The sequence below is a fragment of the Anser anser genome, assembly GCF_964211835.1.
Source record: "Anser anser genome assembly, chromosome: 20".
NCBI lineage: Eukaryota > Metazoa > Chordata > Aves > Anseriformes > Anatidae > Anser > Anser anser.
The window spans coordinates 1444654-1468220 of NC_139741.1; the positions used below are offsets into that span (position 1 = coordinate 1444654).

Sequence of the window (23567 nt, forward strand, 5' to 3'; positions counted from 1 at the left end):
CCTCCTCCCCCCCAGCCCTCCCGCCCCCAGCCCCGCTCCGCTCCGCGCCGCCGTGCGGTGCCCCGTCAAAATGGCCGATCCCGCCCCGGCGCTCAACCCCGCTCTGCTCTGCCCCCCCAGCAAGATGTTCATCGGCGGCCTCAGCTGGCAGACCTCACCAGGTAGGCGCCGGGACCCCCCCCCCCTTCCCGCACCCCCCCCCTTCTCACGCCCCCCCCCCTTCAGCACCCCCCCTCGCCCCGCGCTGCCTCTGTGCTCTTCTCTCCGCAGACAGCCTTAGAGACTATTTTAGCAAATTCGGGGAGATCAGAGAGTGTATGGTCATGCGGGACCCCACCACCAAGCGCTCCAGGTAAACCCCCCCCCCCCTCCCCGCCACCGTGCACGCACAACTTCGCCCGCGGGGCCCGGCGGGGCGAGGCGGGGACACCCCCCCCCCACCCCCCCTCCTCCCGCAGCCCGGCTCGGCCCGGCCGGCACCGGGCGGCCGCGGGGAGGGGACGGGGCCGGGGCCGGGCCGGGGCCGGGACCGGGGCGGGGGGGGGGGGTGCGCGGGGCGGGGGCGGCGTTGCCTCCGTGCCGCCGCTCCTCCGCTGCCTCCGGTGCTCACCGCCCCCCGCCCCCCGCTCCCTGTTCTTTGTCTCTCGCAGAGGCTTCGGGTTTGTTACGTTCGCGGACCCGGCGAGCGTGGACAAAGTGCTGGCCCAGCCCCACCACGAGCTGGACTCCAAGACGGTAGGTGCGGGGGGCCCGGCCCGGCCGTGTCACGCTGTCATTGAGGCGGGCAGCGCCGGCCTCCGCGGCTCTTTCTGTGTTTTTTCTTTTTTTTTTTTTTTCCTTCCCCTTCCCGGAGTTCACTTTTAACAGAGGAAACGCTGTAACTTTTCTTTTTTCCTTTTTTTTTTTTTTTCAATCCGAATCTTCCCATAGCAGCTGCTGGCTCCTCCCCTAGCCTTGTATTTTATCGAGCGGTGACATTGAAAAGAATTGTAGGGTGAAATGTAACTTTTTTGGTGTTCCGCTGCAGAAGGCTTTCCGCAGGGAACTTTTTATTTTCTGCGATCGATTATTTATTTCCTTACCGGTGCGTGTGTCTCAGGGCAGGGGTGACTTACCATCAGATTGCAAAAGCTGCCTCTGGTGTCACTCCCTAAGCCATTTTTTTGGAGAGGTTTCCCCCTGCCCGGTAATTTTGGGGAGCTGTGCGGGAGCTCGAGGTTGGCGGTGGTAGAGCAGCCCAAGTCCTGATTTGTTGTCGCTTCTGCAAAGCTTTTTGCTGTGCTCAGTCTCCAGCGGATAACAAGGAGACCGCTCATGAGATTATTCATCTGATCTATTTTTTAATGAACGTTGCATTTGCATGTTTTTTTTTTTTTGTTTATTTTTAAACATGAAGTTCACCCCTTGACCTGATCGTGCACGTTCAGCGTTGGGTCAAACAATAGGTGCCCCGTGTGTGCAGCATTAGGCCCTGTTTTTCTCCCTGCAATCGAGGCCACGCAGAAGGATGATGAAGTTTGCGTGTGCCTTACTTTGTTTCAGTGTTCAGCCTCAGCAAACCTGGAGGGTGGGGGAAAGGACGCCGGTAGAGGTCATTTTTGCTCTGGTACCGATCGGTCTGAGGAGGGTCGTGTTTTGGGAAGGGAAGGATCGTATTGGTTCAACTGTCTGGCGGAGAGCTTCTGCTGAACGTATCAAATGTGTTCGTTGCTGTAACCGTCCTCTATAGTGTGCATTCTGGATCTGAAATGTTCTAACGCGAGCGTGGTGTTAGGGAGAATCCTGTCTCAGGGCTGGAACATCTCGCGTGTACCTGTGCGGATGAGATGCAGTTAACTGAGGAATAGAACAAGCAGGGAGCAAACACGAGTGTATGATTTTTAATGTGATCTCTGTGAAAACAAAAAAACCCAGAGCCCTTGTAGAAGCAGGTGGAATTTAGTGTTCTAATTTGACCTACAAATTCTGTTGGGCTTGTCTGAACACGTAGCCCATGCTTTCACATGCCTTAATAATTTGATTTTAGGTTTAATCAGATATGGTATGATAACTGATTCAACTGTGCTTCAGAGATTAAAGTCACCAGACTTTTCGTGTACGGCTGTATTCTCTATGTGTTTTAAAAGATAAATTTAGATAAGAAGAACAAAGACAAACAGTATCTTGAACGAGAGTTCAAAAAAAAAAAAATCATGGGAGGACACCCTGTCTCATTTCTGCCTATAATTAGGTCCTCCCCCAGCTTTTTTTCTTTATCACCATTTAGTCTCTGCAATATATTAATTTTCTTTTCCTTGGGGAAGGGGTGAAAAGCTTGACCAGGACAAATTTGCCTCGATTTTGATTGTGTGATAATGACTGAATCAATTTGAAAAGCAAATCAGCCTTACAGTCAGAATGCAACCTAAAAGTAACACACCGAGCTAGCCAGGCTCCCTTTCAGCCATTTATCTGTAAACGTGTTGTAGTAACTGTTCTTTAGTATAACATAGCATTTGACTCTGTTTCAACGTTCAGCACAGGAGGCAGATCGGTTGGGTATTGGCATGGAAACGTCGCTCTTGTTTACAGTTACGTTAAAAGCTTTGTTTAGGTAATGGCCATTCATATCAGAAATAGTATTATAGTCATTTCCTAGAGGACTTGTAGATACAGTAAGTAGAATTGTACCTAACTAACTAATTTTTTTTTGGTAGAATTTTTTTTTGGTTGTTGTTTAAATAGTTGACAGGGTTATGCAAAAGGTATGGATTTGACATGTTCATCGGTAGCGTTCATCTGAGAATGCTGGTGGTGTGCATCCAAAAGTTCTTGTGAAGGAAAATCACCTATTTAAGAAATAAGTGCTGTTGCTGTGGTGCAAAGAACTCCACGCTCTTTGAACTGACCTTCAGAAATGACTGTTTTGCGTTAGAATTTAATGGCTCTCCCAACTTTTTCTGCCAGTGGGACTCTGCAGCAGTGTCGTTCTGGTGGCACTGACGTTCTCCTTTATTGAGAAATCTTTGACTTCAGAAGCAAACCTAGGAACGTGCATATTTGCCTCTACCTTTAGGTATCTCTGTGGAAAATCCATACCTGTTGTATTTCCCCAGTAGACAAATGCCTAGTCAGTGCTGAATATATTTGTAGATAATGTTAATCTCTATGAAAAGGTTAGCTTTCTAGATAAAGAATTTTACTTTTTATGCTTTTTGAACAATTATGTGGCATGTAATCGCTCATTTCTCAGGTATGCTTTAAAAAAAGGAAAGATACTCTATTTGTATCCAATGCAGACAAATTAGTTTATCAGTTGCGCATCAAATGTTTGTGATGTTTGCAATTTTGACATATTAATTGAGTAAAACTGATTTTTGTGAGAGGCCCGTGGTTATTTATCAGTCAAATCACCACAGGAATGACAATAGCATATTGAAATATCTCCTTGTTCAGGGTTAGCTGGGGGTGCTGGGGGGGGAATAAAACAAAAACCAAACCCAAACTATCAAAGCCTCTACTTCTTTACATATGCCTTAGCATGATCAGGATTAAAGTTTGTTATGCAGTCAGAAATGACACTGAAAGCAGTCGTGAGTTGCACAGTTAAGGTAGGATTTAGTCCTTTGAAACATCCTTTTCCAGTCTCTTTATTTAGAACGTGTCTGTGTGCAGATGCTGCTAAAAAAAAAACACAGGTGCAATCAGGAGCACGTAGACATTTTATTGCAGTCATTTTTAAAGATGACAGTTTAAGATGGACATCTGTTTAGAAGGTGGGATTTTTTTAATTCACATCCAGCCATTCATTTATGATGCTTTTTATTTTTAAGTGATTTTTGACAGGTAGAGAACTTTTAATTTTTAAAGGTGACCCATGTGGAATTTTTTTTTTCAATTGCAGAAGTAGCATTTTGGAATTGCAAAGTGGACACGGTTTCTAATTTATGCAGCATGATGGGAGTCAATGCTGTACCTTGAAACAAGGGACTGCGGGGTGAAACAGATTTTTTGTTGTTGTTGTTGTTGTTTCTTTTTGTCTCTGTGGTAGCATGCTTCATTCAAGAATGCTTTAGGTAATTCCTTCATGGAAAATCTTTAAGAAGTTGGTCCCTTATGGTTTAAAGTGCCAGCATGTTTTGTCTTGCTCTCTTCTTTTTCCACCCCACAGTCTTTAATTGCTCACCCATATTTTTTGAGGGAAACAGTATACCAGATCAATTAGCGATGTTATTATGAAGGATAATCTTGCATTCCTTCTAACGATTTAGTTCTAATAATTAATTGAGATAATCTGACTTTTGAGTTTTGCATTTCTTTTTTTTTTTGTGTGGTGTTACTAGTCAGCTGACAAAACAGAAAACTAAAAAACAAAGTAACCCAAAGCCCAACTGAAGGAAGGTGCAGGTGTCAAAAACAACAGGTTAAGATCTTGATCAGGAGTGCTGATTTTTCTGTGCAACCTCCAGAGCATGCAGATATGGTGTAGCGTGCAGTTTTGTTGTAGAGGTAGCACCCAGAGGCTACACAGAGCTCCCTGGGTGCAAGCAGAGATCGTAGCCCTGAAGTTGATGCAGGGGATGTACGGAAGAGTTGTTTTCTTCCTCTATTCCTATCTCCCTCCCCTTGCCAAAAAAACTACCCGACAAACCCAGACTGTGATCTCTCACTTCCAAAGTAGTTCTAGATGACCCAGTGTGCTGAATTATAAGCCTGAGAAATGAGGGATTAATAATTCAGTGATTTAAAAAAAGAAAAGAAACAAACCCTGACAACAAAAGCTGTCTTGTTGATTTCCCCTTTCTTTTTCCTCAGATTGACCCTAAAGTTGCATTTCCCCGACGAGCACAGCCTAAGGTAAGTAGGAGGATCGATAATAGGATTTTAGGCACACAGAGAATCATTGTTGCCAGGCAGTTCAGGTTTCAAACAGGGAATTGGCAATGAAAGCTTTTAAAGCCGGAGTGCATGGCGTCTTAAGGGTATCAGCGTATGGCTGTGAAACTACAGGAGAGCTGCTTTGTGCGATATTACGTGTCTCTAGTTTAACCGTCTCCTTGCAGAGTCCCGCTCAGCTGCCACTGGCTGAAAACCAGAGGCTTCCCTCGTTGTGGTGGGAGATCGTTGCTGCATTACTCGCGTTTGTTATGCTATTTTACGCAATGTGTTTTGCATGGTGTTTATGAAGAGCGTTTGGATTAAGTGCAGACTTTGGGCTTGTTTTGAGCTGAGCTTTCAGTTCTGTGGTTGTGATGGATGGGAATATATCTCTGCCTTCATTGTTTGCAAGTTTTCTTTTGTATAACTTCAGAGATGTGTTTGGAGACTTAATAAGTGTTGGACAGCAAGTTTCTGATGAAGCTCTGAACTCTTCAGGCCACAGGGTATTCTTTTGCAAGAGCAGCGAAACAATGAGCTTTAAGTCCCTTATCCGCTGGCTGGAGGAGTGACCTTCTTCCAGGGCACTCTTGCTGTAGTGCGGCCGGTTTCCGCGCAGGGACAAAGATGCTGTAGCTGTGTGCAGCGATGCTTCTGTCTGCAGGCTTGCTCTGAAGCATCGCTAGGTGCCATTCCCTCTGGAGGACCTGCTTATGGAATAGAAGTGGTCGTTGCTCTTTAGACTGTGGCTAATGAAAGCAACAGATCAGTTTCAGATCCAAATGTGTGGGCAGTTGCATTTGAATTCTGAAAGTCGGAGGCCAAAAGAAAACTTTTATAATCAACTTACTCTTACGATTTGTTTCTGAGAATCTATGGGAAGAATTGAATTTATCTGGTGTACGCCACTTACATACACTATAATCACCTTGAGTTGCTTTGGTATCCTGTTTAAAAAGCGGGGAGACGACTGCAAAGTTGTAGAGGCATGTTTATAATACGGAAGAACAGTTGAAGGCTCATGGCGTGAGATTACCTGAGCAAATTTAACCTAACGATTCTATTGTGTATAGCTTTTATGAAAGCAAGCAGTTTAATAGTGTGTGGAACTATAACATTATATATTGCGCAAAGCGTGCATCTGGAAAAAACAATGTGTAATTTAAGAACCTTAGACATACAGCAGGAGAGGTGCTAGTGATTTCTTTAAAATAAAAACAAACAACAACAAGAAAAAAAGCTAACAGCTTACTTGCAGAATTTTAAACCAAACTAATATAGTCAAGTATTTAGGGGTTCTTTTCTTCATTGGACATATCTAATAACTAATTAGTGAATAATGAGTTGCCTGGCTTGCTTCCATGCTGAGCAGAGTTTATAGTTCATAGGGTTTGTGGCTTCTGGATTATGTTGTTGAATTAATGCTGTCTTTCAGATAAAAATTCAGGAAACTTAAAAAAAATTTGTAAGGTTTCATGATTCAAGATGATTATCTTGCACTGTGGTTGCTGTTCCTTTCCCCCTGCCCAATACCTTTAAAGGCTTATTTACTTTATAAACTGTCTTCAACTACCAGGTATCTGTTTCTATAGTGCTATTTGTAAAAGTTAATAATAGTTACAACAGAGCTGTTAAACTGTCCTTTGCGATTTCTTCTAAAACAATAAATTAAAAAAAAAAACACCAAAAACAGGGCATGTCTTATGCAGTGGATATAAGTGTGTTAAATTGACCTGATTTTTGCATTGTTTAACAGGAAATTTTTGCAAAAGGGATTTTGTTTTTCTTCAAGTAGCTTTTCGTGGTAGTTTTTTTGCTTTTGGTGAGAAATGTGTGGGGTCAGTTCTGGAATGCACATTGCTCTTAGCAGGAACTGCTCTGTCTGGAGAGGCCAGCGCTGTCTGTGGCTGCTTTTTACGTACTTGTCCCTTCTGAGGTGCTGGGATTTCCACAGGGTACTTGGGGGGGAGGAGGGACAAAAGACTTGAAAGGGGCTTTATCATGAAACTGGAGAAAATCGCGTGCAGTGAAGAACAGATTTTACATCGTGATATATTATTCTGGGCTGTATTTTATACTCTGGATTTTCTTATTTTCTGTTTTTTTAATTAGATAATGAATTAAGGTTTTGGACTCCAGTTGTTCACTTATCGCAGTTGAATAGTGAGTGTTCACCATTAAAATGCGACTGTGCTTTAGTCTAATTAACTAGCTAATGCTCGGGTCTGTGGAGATTAATGGCATTTAACGAAACGTCTCTGTCTCTCTCTAGGTGCGAGGGGAGACTTTTTAGTTTTTTCGTTTTCCCCCACCAGCCGTCCTCCCTGGTGCGTGCAGCCAAACGCAAAGGGCTCAGCTCTCTCCGGTGGTCTCCGTGACGGGGTACGGGGCTTTGGAGGAGGAGGCTGGGCTGCGGGAAGGCCGCGCTCGCTCACGGGGCCTGCTGGCAGTGCCTTCCTTCCACCGGGCCCTTCCTCCCTCGGGGCACCCTCCCGACCTGCCCGGGGTGCTCAGCTCTGGCCGGCCGCGGTTCTCGGGCCCCACGCGCCTCCTTGCCAGATCACGCCTCGCTGTGGCCTGCGGGGTCACGCTCGCTTTTTTGTGCTCGCACAATGATTTGTGTCCATGCCTTCCCCTCTTCTGATTGATTTTAATTGGCTGGGCCTCCTCTTTCAGACCGTGTCCCAGTAAAACGCTTTCTTTTGGGCTTTTTTTAACTGCATCTTCATGATTTGACACCTCTCTGGTGATGCAAATTGGTTACTGAGCAAGAAGTGGCAGGCTGTAACAGCGGAGCATTCTTCCCTGATTTTCTGAGAATGACCCTTGCAGAAAATCCTCAGTGATTGCCTCCAGTGGATTACGCAGTGATGTGTAATCCTTCTCTCCTTGTGAAGTCCAGGATGACTTGAAGCCATTGTTTTTGGAAATATGCTGCAGGGGTTTGACTCGTTGAGGTCCCAGTCTATGGCTATCAGCGAGATGAAAAGAATACACATCCATGTTCTGGAGGCTGCTGTTCCTTGATAACAATCTGTCCTGCCTCCAAATGCTGGAAGGAGCTCTCTAACAGTTGATTGTTTGTAACTCTGCTGACATAAAAATCCTTAAAAAGCAGCCGTGACGGGGCGGGCAGGGGAAGGAAGTAGTTTAGTACCCTTTTTTTTGAATACCAAAGACTACTGTCATTTGACCTGTGATATACGCAGCCTGTCAGCTCTGACCTTACCTGCTACGTTAGCTTGGAAAAGCCCTATCAAATTTAGCACGTTCACTAGATGTTCTCAAATGGGAGCAATTTCCACCCCCTGCACCACCTCCCCCTTCCTTGGAGAGTGTTACTTAAAAAGAAAAAGGGGAAGGGGGCAAAAAACAAACCTGAAGAGCAGAAATACAGCAGCCTCAGTCAGCCTCAGTCCATGAAGAAGCTCTTTGGTCATGAAAGTATGCTTGTGTAACTTACTGGTACAGATATTTGGATGCTTTGTTGTGCAAAGCAGTGCGTGAGGCAGATAAAACTTCACTCCAAACTTGGAGGTAACGAGCCTGCTCCCTGAGTTGTGTTTTGTGCTCGGGTTCCTCCAGCATGGGGCCGAGGAGCCCGCTCTGGCACTGCTACGAGGCCATGGTGCACGCGGCTGGGAGTTGGTCTGGCAAGGCAGCAAGCTGGAGCTACCGGTAGCGGTGTTCACAGCATTCGCCAGCACCACGTGTGACCTGGCGACTGCAGTCTGCGTCCTCTGCAGCGGCTGTGGGGGCAGCCCAACTACTGCTGGGAGCTGCTGGGGGTGCTCCCGCAGCGCCGTGCCGTGGGCTGGGCGCTGGGCGCTGACCACCCGGAGCAGAGCTTCTTCTTGTCAGGGTTGTGTGTTGTAATCTGAGATCTAATCTGCGTTGGTTGGGCACAGTATTCTGGTGACACTGCCCAGCACAAAATAGCAAAAGGGCTTTGTTTGGTGAGACAGACGTTTAGTCTGGTAGTCGAATGGTGATGCTGAATACCGGTGTTTCTGTTAGGTATGTTTCATCCTGACAGAGGACAGCGCAGGACCGATAACTAGTTCTGGCATCTCTGTGCTCAAGTCAGCCAGTGTATCTGCAAACTGTGCGTACCTTGTCTGTGGACTAGCTGGTTTCCTGTCTGGCCGGGCCGATGGATTGCAAGAGGTGCAGTCGTACACATCTGTTCCTCCTTCTTGGGTGAAAAACAGCATCAACAACTCTCCTTTCATTGGAGTTGCTCTGGTTAAACCCACGTGAAGCTGGCTGTTCCAGAGCGGCAAATGGAGGGCATGCCCTTTTGGAATAACACCCAGGCTAACCTGGGATTTTTTTTTTTTTTTTTAAGTGAAACAGTGGATTTAGATGTCTGATTCCAATTAAGTTAACCGTAGGTGGGGTGTCTGCATCCCTGGGCTGTTTGATAAGCATGAGCCAGAGTAGCGGAGAGGTTTTATTCCAAAGCAAATGATGGACCTTGGAAATCAAGAGTTCTGTTGTTTCCTCCCCTGCTTCTTCCTCTAAACTCCTCCGGGTTAGTCCCACTACTTCCCTTCTTGCTTTCAGTATAGGGCAGACTTTGAAGTCCTTTTCAAAAGAATGCGGCCTGGACACACTAGCAGAGCTTAGGATTCTTCCTTTCCTGCCACCCTTCCTTTCCTACCAGGCTCAAGAGCAGCTAGGTCAGACCTTTTTGCTATTAACTTTGTTATTTTTTTATTCCCCTGCATTTTCAGGTCTGGATAGAATAAGAGAGGTAGTATTTGCTGCTCTTGGCACTGGGCATATATGTGTACCTTAATAATATTGCTTTATCTTCAGCATACAGTGTGTGAAGGCTTTGCCAAATGGTATGAGGGACTTCTTTTTGCAGCTTATGGCCAGTGCGTGGGTGCCTTCAACCTGCCCTGATGTAGATGCCTTGTTCAGCGTAAGCGGCTCTTAAAACTCGTCTCCCTTTGGCATCAGGTGCTCAAATGAAAAAGTTGATGAGTCTGAGTCTTGGCTGATCTTCTCAGGTAGTAGAGGATCAGGGTTTTAAAACCCATTATTCTTGGGCTCAGCTTCTTGCTCTCTGTGATCTGTTTGAGGCAGAACATGATCTCTGTTCTTTCATGCTGGCAGCCAGAGGAAAAAGTGGCTGTGCAAGGTATTCTGTGAGTGCAGTGAGTTTTGTCAGAGGCAACAGCTGAGCTAGATTTTCCTCGCTTTGTTATTTTTGGAGATGTAAACATTTATTTCTTCTCCCTAAACACTCAGGTGGATGCTCACATTGTCCTTAATCCCCAGAGACTGTCCTGTTCTTGTGTAAAATATGTCTTTCTATTATCATTGCCTAAGGATGTCTTTTGTGTTACAAAAACACAAAAGCTGTGTCTAGTGTATTTTTCATTTTAACTTACTGCTGACTTAAAAATTAAAATTGAACATTGCTTAACTTTTTTTTAATGTGTTTCTCCGTTCCCTTTGTTTTTCTCCATTATTAGATTTTTTTAATGGCATCTAGCCGTAACTTTTCTGCACTAAGACCTGGGTGCTCGGATATGCCAGGAAGGGGTCCGAAATAAGGGAGGATAGGGAGATGGAAGAAGAGCAGCATGCTAACACCCTTGTACACTCCTCTCTGCTTCCAGATTGAGTACATCTCGTCTGCAAAGTGCTGAGCCTTTATCAGCCCGGGGGTAGGTCTACTAATGACTGATCTAAAACCATCAAATTCATTTATTTGTCACTGCCAGTGACAGCCCAGTTAATGCTAATGGATTCTTTTTTTAGCCTGTTGACTCTGGTGATAGTCTCATAAATGTTGTGAAATCCAAAGCATTAGGGGAACTTGTAACTTATTTTTAGAGGAGAGCTAGTGAAACGGGGTAGAGTGATGTATGCAGATCGAGGTATATGCTATGCTGGGAAGGAAAAAGAACAGCTCTTCTATTTTGTTAAGTCACACGAAGATGTCTTTGCTGTTCCTAATAGTTATTTGACTTTTCAATTGTATTTTAATGTTCTCTTCAAACACATTTTGGGTCATGCTCTAAAGGGAAGGGAAGCTGTAGATAGGGCCAGTCATTTTACGGGGAAAAAAAGAGCTTCTTTCAGAAACTGGTTCATCTGCAGGGCCTGGATCTTCTCTGTCCCTATTGTGCAAAAGCACTTAAGCATATACTTAAGTTGGCATAAGCATGTGGGTAAGTGCTTTGCTGAATCAGGGTGGACTAAAAGCACGTTATTAAATGCTTTGTTGAACTGAGGAGTCTGTAGCAGAAAAAGACTAAAAGATTACTTTGTGTGTTTGACAGTACTTTGTATACGGTCAGTTCCATCACTTCTCTTTCACAGATAGTCAGTTTAATCTCTCTTGTTTTTTCTCTTCCACCAGAGGATCTCTCTCACAAGAAAATACTTACTAATCTGCTGTTGCCTCAGAAAAGTAATTGCAAGCACGAGGCTGGGTCTCTGTAGTATCTGATGATTTTTTTAAAAATCGTCTAAGCTTAATTTAGTCTCTAGTCCTGCAATCACACATTCTGTTTGCCTTAGTCACTGGAATAATTCTGTAAACTATGTGAGTAGTGTTCAACGTGGCTTAGGTTTCTGAGATGATATTGCTGTAGAAATTGTGGTTTGCTGAGTAACTTTCAAGTTAATGTGAAGCCGTGTAGTCGGATCAGCATGCGGTATTAATAAGTTACTTCTAAACTTTGACGTTCTGCTGCTCTCCTGTTGAAAATGTTTCCTTTATTTTTTGAGTGCAGAGAAAATGTTAAGAATGTTAGGAAGTGCTTTGCCCTTGCTTAGTCGTTCCTCGTGCTGGGACATCTGCAGCTGTATGTAGTGTTGTGATCAAGTAGGCTTAATTTATGTATTAAGATTGTACTCGGAGCTTTAGATTAGGAAGAAGGACCCTACCCTGCTGACGTTTTTGAAACAACACATGAGGAATAGTTCCAGAGACTTTAGCAAGAGCAGTTAAATGCAAACAGGGCTTCTTAATATGTTGGTGAAGTGTATGTGGCAAGAAGGGTGAGGGGAAAGTAATATCAACAGCAGCAGAAAGCGTCATTCCCTCTGCCCTTCCCTCCCCCCAGCAAGGACTTGCATTAATTTCCCATTGACTCTGATGTACAATAGGGAAGAGATTTCAAGCTGACTAAAGGGGCAAAGGTCCAAGAAAACTACTGTAGCAAGAGCTGATGTAGAGTGACAGTAATGAGGTGGCCTGGCAGGTGGGAGGGAAAACGGTGGGGTGGGGGAAAGAAACTAATATCTAGTGAATTAAGTAGTTCCCAAGGTTTGAAGTTGTTAAGTCCTGTTGGTTTTATTTTCTTCTGTATGGGCCTTGTAACTGTGAGATACGGGCAGAGCAAGGCCTCGGTGCTTCTTCCCTTGGCTGGGAACTTGGGCAAAGCCCTGGAGCAGTTCCAGCCCTTGTGGCTTAGCCCAGCTCATTGGGAATGCTGGTATTGCCCAGAGGATATGAAATTCTAGTCCCCCCCAAACCTGTCCTGTGCTGTTTTCCTTTCTGTTGTAGTATTCCAGATTCTGAGCTCATCTTTATGCTGTTTTGCATGAACAGGAAGGTGAGGAGCATAGGGAGAAGAAGCATTCTGAAGATTTGATTTGTTTAAAATAAGGACTGTGAAGTGCCAGCAAGAGTTTCAGCTCCTTGAATGCTGGCAGAAGTAGAGAACCTACTAGGTAGAGAGTCAATAGAGGTTTTTGTTAGAATTGCTATATAAATGTTGTACAGGAATCCTCCTGAAGGGTGATTTGATGGGGTGTGTAAGGAGTGTGCAAAGAGCGGAGTGTTTGTCCCAAGCATCTGTAAATCCAGCTGGACTGAGAGGTATCGCTCAAGTTGGAGGCACGGACTGTGGCAAAAGCTCATCAATAGCAAATCCTTAGCACTGGTTTTCTGGTGGGCGCGCTGCTGGAGAAAGGTGCTGCTGCAGGGACCTTGCTCGTCTTTTTTCTGAAGCACTTACTGAAAGCAGGAAATGTGTAGTTTTCCATTTGGCCCTGTTATCAATCATTTATGTTCAGAGATGCACAGGTGCTGTTCTCTGCTCGGAGTCTGAGCTGCACATTGAGCCTGGTGCATACACGGCGTTTATCCCGTGTTTGCCAAAGGTTTGCAAAATGTTGCAGAAGAGTATAGAAGATGCTCATTTGCCGGTGAAATCTTCCTACTTCTGGCATTGTGCTTGGCAGACCCGCAGAGTTTAAAGCAACACTGTGTGCTTAGTGAAGTGTAGAAGGGAACAGAAAAGATGGAAAAGAAATCTGAAGTTGATGTGGAGATGTGAAATATCGCAGGAATTTGCTGAGGACACGGGGCTAGCACCCCACCTTTTGGCGCAGGGCTGCTGTGGGCTGTGGTGTCCAACGCTGTGCCTCTGCTCTCTGCAGCGTCCTGAAGATCCTGGGAGATCTCGTGCACGTCCCACACGAGCCCAGCCGAGCCAGCTGCAGGGAGGGGTGTCAGTCTGGTGGCTGGGGCTCCCCTGTGTTTTTGTTTCAGTTTGCTCGTTTTTTAGTGATTGATATATTTGTACTAGATAGCTGACCTTCCTCTCCAGTCAGTGCTGTAGGTTATCTCGATACCTCTGGCCCTGGCTGGGTGGTCTGCTGAATATGCAGCACACCTGAAGTTTGGTCTCCACCCTGTTCAAGCTGTACTTGGTGATAAAGCCCCCTGAAAACCTGCGCTTTGTGCCGTGATGGTCGTGTCCCAGGAGCACCGAGGTCGGCACAGCCTAGCGTCGGTGGAGATGGGACTCTGAGGAGCGCGTGGGAACCCAGACGAAACAAGGCCCTGATGCTGCTGGGGATGCTGCCATTGACCCTGAAGAAGCAAGGGCTGGAGGAAAAAATGGCACAAGGGATTATCCAGGGTATCTCAGTGTGGCAGAAAACGCAGCTGTTTCCTGACCCCCGGGTTCGGTGCTGGGAGGTAAACGGTCTCCTCTGTTCTGAAGAGATGCTGACAGCGTCCCTGGACGTTGGGAAGGAAGTGCGTGAAGCGAAGCAGTATCGAGCGCTGCCAGCTCTTTGTGACTTGTTTGAGGGATTAAACTGAGGTTTTTTTGTTTTTAACGACTTTTGATTGAGAACTCAGGAGGGAGGCCCTGACTCAAGCGTGCTGGTGCTGTGGGGCACGGTGGAGGTTGCAACTGCTGAACGCTGAGGTTCCTGCTGCGTGCCCGGGTTTCCGAACTGCGCCGGCGGGGCGAGGCTTTGGGGAGGGGGGAAGCAAGATAAGGGCGCTAGGCCGCAGCGTGCGAGAGGTGGTTTGTGGTGCGAGTTACGGCTGATGCCGTCACGTGGCGCTGCGGGCTGCCATGGGGGCTGGGGCGCAGCGCTCGCCTGGCGGCTCCGGGAGGCGAGGGCAGGGGCTGGCAGCGGCCTCAAACACGCACGGCACCGCCTTGCAGCGCAGGCCGGTCCTGGTGCCCTCAGAAACGAGAGGAGAGGAGCGAGCATGCTAAGCTGCAGGTGTCCTGGGGGCCCCCTGCCTCCAGATAGCGTTGGCTGCTCTCTTCCCCGCAGAGCTGGGCGCTCAGCCATGCCGGACGCTCCTCCGCCCCCGTGGCCCAGCTCCTGGAGCCTGGCGTTCTCCTTTGTGCAGCGGGACCGTGACCGCTGCTCGCAGCCAGGCCCTCGTCCTTCCCTGTCGGTGCCTGGAGGGGTGGCTGCGGCGGTTCCTCCTTCCTGGATGAGGAGTGTGTCCCGACGCGCCTCCACCGAGGGGCGCGTTGCCGGAGATGTGCCGTGTCCGAACTGCACCTGCCTGTCCCCCGCTGCCCCCCTGGGGGTCCCTGCCCTGGTCAGCCTGCATCCCGTGGGTGGGTGGGTGGCGCGGAGGGGAGCTGGAGAGGGTCTCCTGCCAGGTGCCTGTGTGCTTTAAATCCCCAAGTCAGCCTAATCCTGGTGAATCACCGTGAACCGTGATCAAAGCGTTGGGTTATGCATGCGATGTCCGCAGCAATTTATGTACGAAGGGGGAGTTGTGCTTGTCTTGTGTGACTTTTTTTTTTTGATTTGTTTTAATCCGGTCACATCTTCTATGTTATATCTTCCAGATCAAATAAAATGATAGCTGAAAGCCATCCATGGTTAAGATTTCTCCCAGAGTTTTGTGATCCTGGCTTTGATTTGTTGTAGTTATTAGAAGTCAGTTCAGATTTCTGGGCTGCTGTTTTTGAGGTATCTTCAGTGGATATTTTAGTAGGGGCATTTCTTTTTTCTCTCAATCAATTATTTGTATGTGTTGGGGGGTCGAGAAAGCAAAACATAAAATACAAAAAATGAAAGCAATTTAGTTACCAGTCCAAAGGCTTTAATGCTAAAGAGCCATGAAGAAACTTTATTGAAACTATAATTGCCGACATAAGCAGTGATTATCTGTCTTCATGCTTTTATAGTCCCCATCACTGTCATCTGAACACATCAAGCTGATGAGAGCGTGTGTGGAACTTTATTCAGCTGATGCTGCGTAATCCTGATCTCTTGCAATATGTGGAAAGTAAAATAAAGTGTCAATTCATTTGAAAACGATGGCTACAGGAAAAAGGGAGGGAGGACAAGTATCCTTGCAGAAAATGTAACCTTATTTCATCCAGCTTGCAACTGAAGGAACGTGGCTGGCAGGGTAAGCATCTTATATGGACAAGATGGAAAAAAAAAAATTTCTGTTTCTTAATGTTCTTAGAGGTCTTTGGCAGGTGCATTCCTTCATCTGCGGAGGGTGCATCCCTTTGTTTCCTTGAAATGTTCTGAATTTCCTCCAGCTGAGAGAAGGACAACAGCACCTGTTTGTCTTGCCGAGAACTGGAGATCGTTGGATCAAGGCAGACAAATGGATGCTGCCAAGTGCTTCTTGAGGTGGAAGAGAGATCAGAGAGCAAGTCCTGAATTGCTTGGCCTGCTTATTGGTGCTGGTTATGTGGGCAAAAATGTGCTCTAGGCTGTAAAGAGGCAGAGGGAGGAAGAGGTAATTTGGTGGTTATGTGCAAGATTATTTTCCTGCTGCTTGGCAGGTCTGAAATGTGCAGCATTAACGTACAAGTAGTTTTTGGTGGACTCGCTGGGTGCCGTGTACGTGACATGGGGCTGTTCTGTAGAAGAAGAGCTTGCGCTTCCAGTACAATTGAGTGAATAAATCTAATGTGGCATTCCTGAATGGTAATCTGGTTCCTGTTTTTGTAAGGAGGATCTTAGGTCTTCACTGTCCTAAGAAATGTGAGAGACTTTCTGCTGCCTGGCAGCCGGAGTGGTAGAAGCAGCAGTGTGTGCAGAGCTCGGGCGTTTTGCATTGAAGTTAGCAGACCAGGATGGATGGTTCAAGTTTGCTTGGTTGAGGCCAGGATTACTAGGGCCTGATTGCTGTCTCTTCTGTCCCTTGCTCTCCTGCTTTTTGTGTTTTCCAGGCAGGTGTGAAAATGCCTGAATTCCATTTCTAAGTCTCATAACTTCCATCGAAGTCAGCTGCTCAGGGTTTCTGAGGAAGTCGGTGGAAGAAATGAGGTAGGAGCCAGGAGCAGTTCTGTGATTTCTTAACGAACAGGACGTGAGTAGTCCAGGGCTAAGTTTGGGCTGTAAGTGAACTGTTTTGTGGATGACTTTGGGGTAACGGAGGTACTTTTTGGACAGGAAACTACTATGTTTTTTCTTGTTTTCCCCCCATAAAATTTGGAGGCAAAAAGGCAGCTCTTTTGGTGGAGGAAAACATGCAGGAGAATTCACAGCTTCTAAATCTGTTTTCATTAACACTATTATTTACTATTATCTGTTATTTACTCTAAGTAAAAACCATGAGTGACCATGTACATTTCTGGTGGACTTTTCTAAATTACTCATTGCTGGTTGTCTCTGCTGTCATTGAGGTTAGCAGGAGTTAACTGTAAGCTTCCATTAGAGCAGGTCAAAGCAAAGCTCCTAAATTGCTTGATACACTCATGGCCATTTCAAAAACACAACTAGAAAACTACTAGTAAAGTGCCTAGATACACAAAGAAGTAAGGTAATGCAGTTTTTAGAAGCATGTTCCTGCCTGGCTTCTATTTGAAAACAAAATGAGGTAGTGATATTTTGAGAGCTTCTGGTCTTCGTCTTAGTGAGATGCCAACGAAAAATGCTTCTTGGAGAAGTTTTATTGAAAATGTAGCTGAAAGTCTGCGGGACACAGGTTTCTGTAGACATCAGCATCTTCTTTTTGTAAAAGATTGAAGCGCTGAAATGACTGGAACTAGCTCAGATCTGACCCTTATTCTCATCACATGGAGATGAGCTAAGTGATTGTCATCGCTCTTGTTTTATGGATGTGGAAAACAGAAGTGCTGCTCACGTGTCCTGCAACGTCCAAACCGGTGGAAATAACCAGTGCCTCCAAAGAGGGCTGCTGCTGACCTGCCTCGGGTGCGTCCTCCCCTGTGGGGCTGTGCCCACGTCGCCTCTGCCCTGGTTAAAGTGAGGAGATGAGGGCTCGTGAAGCCGGCATTGTCCCGGCTGAGCCATGGCCAGTGCAGTGTGAGTGGTGGTGTGTTGTCTTCAGTTCCACGAGGGGACAAAGCTTTGTGCAAAGGTTGCCCTGGCGTTGCGTCGCGGGGCTGTTTGGGAGCTGGGGAGCAGGCGTGAGTCAGTCACGACAGCCCTCTGTGAAAGGCTGATGCTGGCTTATTGGAAACAGTTGTTCGAAGTAGGCCTGGTTTCACTGGGCATTCAAAGCATGTTAAGAATGGTGCTGGTGTTGTTCACTGTCTGAGGGGGGACAAACGGATGCAGGGACTAGGCTGGAAAGTGCTTAAGATGTAGAGAAGAGCGGACGGAGCGCAGCACACCACGCTGAAGCTTCTGCGAACAGCCTGGGGCAGGGAGGGGAAGTGCTGAGCAGAGAAGGGCGCTCTGCTGCCGTCCACTTGACTTCTGGGGGATGCTCCGTGTGTCCTGGGGGGCTGATGTGGCAGCGGGACGGTGCACTGGGGACTCCGCCCCCCACCCCAAGCACCGATGCCGGTGGCAGCGCTCGGCTCCTTCCTCAGCAGCCCCTAAGCCTCTGCCCTCGCTGCCATCGCGGTGCAGCGCTGCCCGGGAAGCCTCCTGAGGGCCAGGCAGAGCTGTCCTCCTGCCCGCAGAGGACTGGCCTGAACGGCACCCCTGTCGGGGAGGTAAAACGCACCGGGCCCCTCTGGGCCGCAGCCCGAGCACCCCGAAGGCTGCGCCCTGCCCCGCGCCGCGGCCGGCTCCGTGAGGCGCTGGAAGCTCTGACTGATGTGCTTTGGGATCCTCTGGCAGGCAGCGCTGTAGAAACGAGGAGTATCATCATGTTTTATTGTGGCTTCTAAGAACGCAGTGTGTTTGTGCTCCGGGGAGCCCCAGGGGCTTTGTTTTTCACCAGGCCCGAGCTATTCTTCAGCGGAGCCTTCCCGGAGCGTGATCTAGTTCTGCCCATTAGGAGTGAGAGACGGGCCTGACTGATTTCTGCTCCCTGCTGCATAATAAATCTGATACTAAAATTAGTGCTGGTCTCCCTAGGCCATAATTCTTGCTGAGATTATAGAGAATTGTGTGTGCAGAGAGGAATCATCGGTGTGTGTGTGTGTGTGTGCAGTTTTTTGTTTTTTTTATAACCTTGAGTGTCCAATTTCCAGGTTTTTTTACTTAACCCCCCCATCTTTTTCCCCTTTTCCTCTCTTTTGGGAAGCGCTTAGCCTTTCTGTGTATTTTGGCTATTTAAGCCTCCGTCACTGCAGGCAGATGAGTTCCTTGGGAGCTCTTCTGAAGGTTTTGTAATTGAGTCTTTTACCACGGCGACAGGATATTATTAACCTTCAGTAAAGCAATTTATTTCATACTCCTTTGTGGGGATAAGCCTTTTTTCCCCCAGGAAAATATGTATGTGGAAAGGGTTTTATGTACAGGGGTAGCTGGACTTGCAGTAGTTATTATGATTTTAAAAAATAATAATTTACATGAGAAATGGGCAGTTCTGTTTGTGTCAGTTTAAAAGAAACCTTTGGTCCTGCATGACTCCCACCCCTGCTCCAGCATTTTATTTTAAAGAACATAGTTTTTGCCTATCAGTGGCTTTGAAAGGAGGTTGTATTTCATTTTCGAACTCCATATATTTAGCCCCTGTGAGCACTAAAGCATTTTGTTTTCATCTTTGAGACGGCCTTAAAAAATGAGCTGAGGCTGGAGGGAGGAGTTCCTCGCGGGGTCTCCCTCTTGGCTCGGCCTTTGCCCTGAAATCAAATGCAGACTCATCCAGAAGTCGTTACAGATCGGGCAGCTCCTAGAATAGCAATTGCCAGCGAGCAGGCGGGAGCGCGGGATAAGTAGTCAGCCTGCCTGAATAACTTGTATTTTCTATTGAGCGTGATGACAAAGGCACCGGTCTGGGATTCAGGGGGACTGGGCTTGTCTGTTGCAGGGATTGTGGCATTGCCTCTCCCTGTGCTTAATTTTTTATTTTTAAAGGAGGATGAGAGTATCGTTTCCCATATCTAGTTAGATTTTGCTTTTCACTTCAGTAGACTGTTAAACTTTTAAATAAATACAAATTGATGACATGTTCTCCTGGTTTGTCTCGTTACTTGAAAACTTTGCAGTCACAGAGCCAGGTTTTTAAGGAGTTTGCAGTACCTTGCAGTATGAATGTGTTCTCCCAGCAATTATATGAGGTAAAGAGCTGGTATTATTGCCACATCATACAAGGGAGCTTGGATGAGAGGTAAAGTGCTTTGGCCAGAGCTTTACGTTTGTTAACACACTTGCATCTCCTGGCATGGTTCATGGACTTTAGCTGCAGAGTTATTTGTTTTTCTACACTATGCATCTTCAGCTGAACTGCTTTTGCTTTGCTATTGAAACGGGCGCCCTAGAGAAGGTATTTTGGGTGGAGAGGCTGTTAATGACCTTTACTATGCCTGTCCTCGGGAGCCACAGTCTCCCAAGCTGGTCTTCCTGCATTTTACCACTTCTGATTTTTGGGATGTTTGGTCACTTCTACACAAACTTTTTAGCATCTCTTCAGCGGTTCCATCCCGTGCATGTTGGAGGAGCCTTTCCGTTCAGCTGTCAGAAAGCTCTGACTTGACCTGGGGAGCTCTTGCTCCTGGCGGTAGGGGCTGCGGGGCGCAGCGTGCTGCGGGGCCGCGGGTCCTGCACCAGTCCTGCCGCAGGAGCTGGGGAGGGCTGCTGGCCCCCACGGTGCCCCGTCCTCCGAGGTTACAGCTGTCTGTGTGCTGCTGGCACTGAACAGAGATCCTGGGAAACAAAGATAAATCCGGTGACCTTGCTTTTATACTGCAGCCTTCCAGCGCCATCGGTTCAGTGTGCTGCTGGATCTTCTGCTTTGCCCGGAGCGGAGCAGTGCTGTTACTGCTTCAGGGGGAGCAAGGGGCTTCCCCAGGGGCCGCCCTCCTGCTGATGCCATCCCCGCTCCTGCCTGGGCTGTGCTCGGGCCCCCTTTCCTGTTTAGTCCTTCAGACCTAGCTAAAATGTGGGAGAAGGTTCATGTAGCAGAACATTTTGGTCATTGGATGACTTTTTGGCCCCTTTGCATGCTGGCTTGTAAAACTTTGGAGCTGGTAGATTTATTCTTATTTCTTCAGAGTATCTTTCTATTTTAAAAATACTTAAACTACCTCCCCCCCCCCCCCTTTTTTTTTTAACTATAGTTGTTGTGAGTGAGCCCCACAATCTGGAAAAAAAAATATTAAAGCTTCCCCACCAGAGATTTAATTAAAATATTGTGAAAGGCAGTCATTGAAAATGAGAAACCTTTTGAGTGGAAGGCACCCTGATTTCCCTCCGCGGAGCTTTTTGTCACCATAGAGATGAAAAGAGAAGCTCAAAATTGCGCCTTCCCCTTGTGCGTTGCTACCGAGGGGCCGTGGCTGCAGGTAGCAGCGGGGCCGGGGCTGCGGGGACAGCGCGCGCTTTAACTCTTGCAGGGCTCCCGCGCCCGTCGGGATTTCCTTCCCCAATGGACGCGTGTCTTGGTAGTTTATTGTTCTCTTTTAATTTCCTGTACTTCAGGGCTGGAATTTATCTGGGCTGGCGAAGGGGAAGAATTAAGACGCCCGTCCTTTTGTCTCGGTAAATCATCACCAAGCAACTTTGTGCATAGCACGGCCTGTTGGGTCCGCGCTGGGGTTGTTCCCAGTGGGTGCAGATCGCTGCATCGTTCTTGAGGTGCTCGTGCAGAGGGCCTGTGACAGTAACCCAACTTTGCATTTTTAATTTTATCACATAAGAGTATAAACGGGAACCCTCTGCATCAGGGTTCAACCCTGTCTGAGTCTTATTTAAAATATCTACGTCACTTTTTTGTGTGTGCTTTTATTTTAAAACAAAGGGGTTAAGGTTTTTTCCTTCCAGCAACCCCTCTAGAGGAGTAGGGATTAATAAACATGCTGTAAGTGATGTAACTGCTCTGATACAGTTTCAAAGACAGTCGCACAAATTGAAGACTATTGGAGGGTATATGACACTGGGCAGTGTTATGCTTTTAATCATTTTAAAAACAAATTTTTCTCCCTAATTGTATTAAAAGAGAGTGAAGAGCAAGCTCAAGTGGATTCTTGGCACAAACATCTCAGACAAATGAAAGTAAAATGTATATTCAAGCTGTCTGCTGTTGTATATTTTACACCATACCTGTCTTTGTGTCTGATTGCAAATGAACTAATAGTTTAGCTTTAAGCTGTTTGAGTGAGACCTGTTGTGTTTAAACTTCTGGATAGAAAATGAACATAACCCGTGTAATGGCTTTACTAATAGGGAGTATTGCTATATTGTAATTTGCAAATTAATGGTTTAACTCTGAGATTAAATATACAGCTGTGTTCTTGTGTAATGTTACAAGACAAAATTACATCAAGTGCTTAAAAACAGAAGGGCCTAATCCAAAACCGGTGGGTGTCTTCCCAGGGACCTCACCAAGCTTCATATTAGGCCTTTTGTGCTCTGCAGCAAGGGTGCAGATGTGTAACGTGAGCAAAGTTGCTTAAATGTGCCTGTGCCCGCAGTAAGGGGCTGTTAACATCTAGCTACCTGAGATACCAATATATTCAGAGCAAAATAATAAAATTACTTGTTTCCATGGTGGTGGTGACTAAGGCCACCTAACTGACGGTCAGGTTCAGCTTGTATCTGGCAGGCTAATCTAAGTGATGCTGTTGTGCGCATCTATTTGAGTCCTTGCAAAATTATATGTGAATTTTCAGTGGAGACAGTATTTGGGAGCTGGGCTCGGCTCTGATGCAATTTGCCCTTGTGCTTTCCTTGACTGTTGCTAATAAGAAGTGCTGGCCTAAATCAGTGTCTTGGAGAATCATCGATTCGCTAATTGCAGATAATCAAGTCTCTGCTCCCTGCTCATGCTGAGACCACTTTTGTTTCCTGCCATTCCGCCAGGATTCGGGCAGCATCTTCCAGCGTTTGACGTAACCAATAAAGTGGATTTTGAGCTCTCGTATTGTTAATTCTCCGAGGTGATGAAGCTATTGGTATTCAGGCTCGATAAACAAGAAGCTGTTACACCGCTGCCCTCTCCCGCTGGAATGCGCCACTGAGCTCTGAGCCTGGCGGGGCGCTGGGGGGCCGTGGCCGTGCGGGTGGGCTCAGCGCTGGCCTCAGCAGCCGCCTGGCTCCCCCGGCCTGCGGAGCTGCTCTGGACGCGGGCAGTAGTTGCTTTGTGTCTTACTGGTTTTTTTAAGATGTGCTTCAAGAGGTTTCTTGTCTTCACACTTCTGGGTTCAGGTAGGGAGGGCGTTTTTGCGTGTTGTGGATTTTGCAGGTAGTGTTTGATGTGAAGCTGCTCAACGTGGCTGTGTCCTGTGGCTAGCTCACACGGGAGAGGAGAGGAGAGGAGGGGGGCTGCTGCTGCTGCACGCTGCCATCTCCTGCGTGCCCCATCCCGTCCGCGCAGCAGGCGGCCCGCGGGCGCTCCGTGCTGTCCTGCAGCCAGCCACCCGGCGTGCCTCCAGCCCCGCTTCAGTTCCTGGCGGGGCTGAGCATCACTGAAGGATGTGGAAAAAGGGGCAAGAGGTGATAATGGCTGGCAGGCTTTTCAAACGACTTCGTGTAGAGCAGCGGTTGATCCCAGCCCATGAAAAAACAGGAGGAAGTAAGAGTTCTGAGAAGCACGCAGTTAGCTAGTGGACATGGCTTCTTTCTGTAGGTGTCGGTCCTGTGGGTCAAGTAGAGCAGGTCAAATCCTCTGAAGTTCCTCTTCCTCTGCTTTGCAGGTGCAGGAGCCGATTGTACTGCCGTGGCTGAAGCGTTTTGCAGAAAATAACGCGGGTTTCTCAGGGTGCCTACCTGGCTGGGAGCTGTCTCCGTGTGCAGGCAGAGCCTGAGGTGCAGGCGTGGGCTGGTGCCCCCTGTGCGGCCCGGAGGGGTGCGCGGGCAGGACATGGTGCCGCAGGGGCAGGAGCAGCGCCCGCTTCAGCCCCGTGCCCGTGGGCTGTGGTCACCCGCGGCGTGAGGTGTGTGCTGGCAGGCCTGGCAGCGGAGAAGGGCGTAAGGCAGCGTGCTTGTGGCACACAGAGGGCGACGGTGGCGTCGGCCTCGGGAGCGCGCGGGGACGCGCAGGGAGCAGGCCCGGCCCAGGCCGCGCGGGCGCTGGGCAGCAGAGCCGGAGGAACAGATGATCGCGGACAGCTTAGGTTACATAATCTCTGCTGGGTTTAGTGTCAGCGCTC

The 23567-nt window shown here is 47.5% G+C and overlaps 1 protein-coding gene and 1 long non-coding RNA gene across 18 annotated transcripts in view; both read left to right on the plus strand.

The window, feature by feature from the left end:
- The window catches only part of MSI2 (musashi RNA binding protein 2), a 238687-nt gene that overhangs the window by 345 nt on the left and 214775 nt on the right, over window positions 1–23567 (plus strand). For 13 of the 17 annotated variants that reach the window (XR_014574159.1, XM_083805949.1, XM_083805952.1 and 10 more), the window contains exons 2-5: window positions 31–161; window positions 271–352; window positions 651–735; window positions 4795–4836. Coding sequence is in view for 16 of the 17 variants with exons in the window: in XM_083805949.1 (XP_083662075.1) it covers window positions 31–161; window positions 271–352; window positions 651–735; window positions 4795–4836 (340 nt within the window). In the remaining variant the exon portion in view is untranslated. The remainder of the gene's footprint in view (window positions 1–30; window positions 162–270; window positions 353–650; window positions 736–4794; window positions 4837–23567) is intronic. The other 4 variants (XM_083805958.1, XM_083805948.1, XM_083805953.1 and 1 more) reach the window with 2 other exon arrangements.
- On the plus strand, window positions 6974–23102 carry LOC310884325. Its single transcript, XR_014574162.1, has 3 exons — window positions 6974–7020; window positions 7130–10538; window positions 13498–23102. It is a non-coding gene; the product is annotated as an uncharacterized lncRNA (long non-coding RNA).